The sequence below is a fragment of the Chrysemys picta genome, unplaced genomic scaffold (assembly GCF_011386835.1).
Source record: "Chrysemys picta bellii isolate R12L10 unplaced genomic scaffold, ASM1138683v2 scaf930, whole genome shotgun sequence".
Taxonomy (NCBI): domain Eukaryota; kingdom Metazoa; phylum Chordata; order Testudines; family Emydidae; genus Chrysemys; species Chrysemys picta.
In genome coordinates, this window is record NW_027053637.1 from 18,440 (window position 1) to 23,317 (window position 4,878).

General features: G+C 52.3%; 1 protein-coding gene across 1 annotated transcript; it reads right to left on the reverse strand.

The window, feature by feature from the left end:
- Nucleotides 1-604: 604 nt before the first annotated feature.
- LOC135979508 (potassium voltage-gated channel subfamily E member 3-like) lies at nucleotides 605-4,372 on the reverse strand. The gene is made up of 2 exons (XM_065579840.1): nucleotides 3,898-4,372; nucleotides 605-2,433 (listed from the first exon to the last, which is right to left on the reverse strand). Exons 1-2 carry the CDS (start codon nucleotides 3,909-3,911, stop codon nucleotides 2,106-2,108), a joined length of 342 nt encoding a protein of 113 aa, XP_065435912.1. The 5' UTR covers nucleotides 3,912-4,372; the 3' UTR covers nucleotides 605-2,105.
- Nucleotides 4,373-4,878: the final 506 nt, after the last annotated feature.

Consider the following 4,878-nt stretch of genomic DNA (forward strand, 5'->3'; position numbering starts at 1 on the left):
TTATGCTTAGAAGAAGCCCACGCGATCTTTTTTCAGGGGAAATGGCAATACACCGCGTTTATTGAAGATACAACAATTAGCATATGTATTCAATCACACACACACACCACACACACTGCCAGTCTATGTTATAGTTACCAGTTTAGAGTCCAGATCAATCTAGTGGCCCGTTAGGTTGATCACGGTTAGGGAGGAGCCGGGTTCTGTCGGCCACGACATGATGCTCCGGGGAAGTCTTGGCAGGACGAACCCAAAGTTTCATGGCAAGGCACCCTGTTTACATAGTGATTTTCCTTTATTGGGACCAATGAGTTTTGCACCATCGTGCTGTAATCAATTGTTGTTTGACGAGTGCTTGTTTTCTTAAATTGTCCTCCTTACTTTTTATTTTTTTTTAAAGGAGTTTTTTAGGGAGTTCTCCCAGGCTGGTTTTGATCGCAGCTATTTTGTTCCCATTGATAGGTGCCTGTCTCTTTTTTAGAGTTGTTAATCTGCCCTCCTCTGACATTTCAATAGGGGCGTGTTGCAGCCTCCTGGCGCCCTTGCATCTGTCTCCGGCTCCTTCCTAGACCGTCTGGTTCAGCGATGCCCTATACACTTATCTCTTAACACACACATTTCTTATTTACACACAAAACAGAATTAATTTACACAGAACATTTTGAACAGGAACATGAAGTTGCAGTTCAAAAGAAAACAATCATGGCATTCTTTTACTGATTTTAAAATGCTAACCCTACAACAAAGGGGTGACCTTAAAACGTCTGTTACTGCCCTGAAATCAGCCCAGACACAGATTCCGGCTGATGCAGCTTTACCAAATGGCCCATTAGGCCATTCCTTTCTGCTATTCAAAAAGGGTGGCTGGCAGGATATGATCAAATCATACACCAATACATTTAGCACAAGCTACATTATTATTCTTTATTTTTCATTTTAAATTATACAAAATACAGACATAAAATCCTACTACTACAACTGTATATCATAGGCCCTATATTGCTAACAAGTCTCTTTCAGCAACAAATGTAGAAGCCTGTGCTTTTGGAATAGGAGGAGCTGAGCTCCTTCTCTGCTGTCCCCAGAAAGTTCTGGGTAGCCAACAACTGAGTGTGCTACGTGGCCTTGGATTTATTAAAATGCACAACAGTTTACCCAGTGCAGAGAACACAGCTTACGTGGCGTACGGACCCTTTTGGCCCTCAGGACAGAGACCAGTGGGAGCTGCGTGCGCTCAGCCCCTCTCGAGATCAGCCCCACAGAACGTTTTCCCTTCTCTCGGATTTGTTCTCTGGCTGCTGCTCTGAGAATGGGAGGCCTCCCTGTTCAGAGCCCCATCACACTTCAGGCCACACACGCATAGCGAGAGGCTGATAGGACATCGAGGGACAAATTAAACCATCCGATTGGCTCATCCGCCAGCCATTCATTCTCTGCTCTGTTGACAGAGGCATCTCCACACATCGATGCCGGGTCCCAGCACCAACGTTCTGGACTCTAGGTGGAGACAAGAGGGGCCCTCCCCTTGAGCTCCCACCCAGTCCCCAAACTGTGTCATGCTCTGCCCGAGCCAGGAGCCCACTCGCTGTTGAGCTGCGTGCACCGTGCACCGGGATCTCCGCATCCATTTCTCTATGATCTCATATGGCGTCCAACATCACAATAACTAAGAACTTGCGGCACTCACATGCATCCCATGCATCTTTGCATTGGAGCAAAAGGATTCTGGGATACACTTAAAACCTTCCATCAGCCTATCCCCGGGCCCTTTGGCGTAAATGGAGACGCTCCTTTGGAGGAGAAGGAGATTGGCGGAAACTTCGCAACTGGTGCAGAGTGATCCAGGACGGGCCTGCTGGCAAGCGTCCAGAGCCGTCACATAACTATTCTGCGGCCTCTAAGGTCTGGCGCTCTCTGCCTGCTTGCAAGATCACGCCTGCTGCTGCTCCTCTGCACTAAATGTGGCCGCGTGGCTGTCTCGTAGCAAGACGTGTGTCGGCCCCTCCGAGAAGAGTTTGACTGGACCAGGGAAAAAGGGTTTCTCCTGCTGCAGGAGGTAGATGCCAGTAGCTGTGCATGTCCTTGCAACAGTGTCCCTGCCCTGCTCAGATCATAGACACCTTGTTCTTAATGTACAAGTGGTAGGGGTCGCTCCGCTTGTCCACCTTCCTGGACTTGGTGTAGCCCAGAATCAAACTCCCCACCGTGGCGGCAAACAGGATCATCACGAACAAGATGATCATGTAGGAATAGTCGTCCTTGCTGGCTAGCTTGACATGACTGCCATTTGTCCGCCCCGTGGCCTGTTCTGGTGGGCACAGGATGGCACCGTGAAGTGTTTGGTTCAGGGCCTTCAGCATTGACTGCAGACTTTGGTACCACATCTCCATCAGGTTCCCCACCTCCATGTCCTCGCAACTCCCAGGAAACTTTCTGCCAGGATAAAGGGGGAAAAGTGACTTCTGTCAGGCCTCACTGGGGGATGGGGGGGGGGACACACATACACAGTAAAGAAAAGCCCACTGCAACGAGTCTCAGAACCTGGGTTAACTACCTGGGATTGCGCTGCAGGGCTACATATGGCAGTGTAGACGTCCGGGCTTGCGCTAGAGCCTGGGCTCTGAAACCTGGTGACGGGGTGGGTCTCAGAGCCTGGGTCCGACCCGAGTCTGGATGTCTACACTGCTGGTTTTAGCCCTGCAGCACGAGCCTCAGTCAGTTGACTCGGACTCTGAGATCGCAGGTTATTTCACAATGCTTTGAGGGAACTTACAAGTCACACAGCATCACTGCTGCAAGCCAGGCCCTGCAGTCATGCTGGCTGATTAGCACCAGTGTACAACTTGTGCATATTAGTGAGATGGAATAAAAGTGCAGATCCCAGATAACATAACATTGTGATGTCACCTTCCCCCGAAGGATCCCAAAGCGTAATCCTAATGTATCACCAGCCACAGACACGCAGCGCCACGGAGATGCAGCCACCTCTGGTGCGGAGCACAGCAACCAGACAGCTCACAGTGGGGACATTTTGGCCATGTACACTTTGGAAAACTCCTGTTCTTATGTAGGGAAATCCTGATCCTTTCCTCTGGGGCTGCAGGATAGTCACAACAGATCCATTGCAGGGTGCCAGGCGCAGGATTTGTGGAGTCTGTAGAGAAGCCCTGGCATAGGCCTTACAGATCATGGCTATGCAGGGGCTCTCTGTGCATGGCTCTGATGATGGATTGAGGTAGGGTGCTACTGGGGCAGGAGGGTCTCCGACCCACACGGATCCACCAGCCCTATGCCCTGATGTATAGGGGGCTGGGGCCGGAGGGGGTAAGTAGAGCCCACTGACAGTAACTGCCTCTTTAGGCCTGGTGGGACAGGAAGCTATTAGTGTTCAGCACAGCTGGAAAGATTTTCCCCCATCACGTCTCTGTCTCCCACTCTGCGCTACACCAAAGCTCTGGTGATCCCTCACAAGGTGGGAGCCTCGGCAGAGGTTCTACTCGTATTTCTGTTCCCTGCTTTGCACCGCCCCTCTAGTAGACACCCTGGGGACTTTCCCTCAGCCAAGAGTGACAAGCTACAGATCGGTCTCTTCCTTCCCCACCCGGGGGTCTAGCTTCAGCCTGCCTTCTGAAGGCCCCCGGAGCAGAGTGCAGCACAGAGGAGACCATCCGGCAAGGTCTACACCTCCATCCACATGGCCCCTGTAACTGGGTGATCACCAGTGCCGACAACACGCTCCCTTCATTGTGCTCCCAGTTGGAGGGGCACCGTGGAAGACCCTGGTTAGACAGACGCGCAATCAGCCCCTGTCCATCATGTGCTGGGGCAGCCAGAGAGCAGTCATCCCTGGGTCCTAACCCCATGTCAGGTAAGCCAGGGTAAATTCTTTGTACTTACACAGCATCTCCCATCCAAAGAGCAAGAAAAAGGGGCCATGTGGTGTTGGCATCCGTCCCGTTGTGGAGATGGACAGGTACCGAGATCCCCAAGGTCACACAAGAAGTCACAGACGTCCACAGATAGGCTCCCTCGGGGCAGTCACCCTCAGAGAGGCCAGAGACTGAGTATGCCTGCAGTGTAGGTAGCCCATTGGTGAGGTGGGGCGGAGGAGCTGGCCCCGTCGCTGCCTTCACAGGGCCTGTCCTGTGGACAGACAGAGGATGAGTCTCCAGGGCTGTCAATCAGGCACCATCATTCAGTTAAACTAAACATTAAAGTGGGAGACCTCTCTGGGGCAGGTACCACCTTCTTGGTTCTGCGTCTGTACAGCGCCGAGCACAACGGGGCCCTGATCTTACACGGGGCCCCAGTTTAACCCATGCCATGTTTGGCTCTCTGCCCCTCTCTAGTGGCTCAGCCCCAGAGATTTCAGCTGGTGCCACAGCCATTTTGCTAACGGATCTATTAATTTCACTCAAGCAGTGGAGACTGACTCTCTTCTATTCAGAGCTTCAATCCCAGCAGATAACCTGCCCGGGACACTGTCACGCGAGGCACTGTTGTAATGCAACAAAGCAACCACCTGATCAAACCTCCCGAGATTTCAGAAAAGCTTTCGGCTTGCTTAGGGGCTACGCTGTGAGTCTGCTCCGGTTCTAGCTGCTCCCCAGCCCGGAGCTGGTCTCTCCTTCCCAACATGTCGGGAAAGTCAAACGAACCGAACAGTGACTCTGGGGAAAGGTGAGCCCCTGGCGTGAGTGGAGGTGCAGGGAAACCCTGAAATAAGGGGGGGTGGAAGTGTGAACACAGGGGCCTTGCGGGAGGGGAATGGAGAGATGCCAGGAGCGCTCATCCCACAGCAGCACCAAAGCGTGCGCCCCTCTAATTAAACTGCCCCCCAGAAACACTGCAGAGTGGGGCAGCGTTGGGCACTCAAAG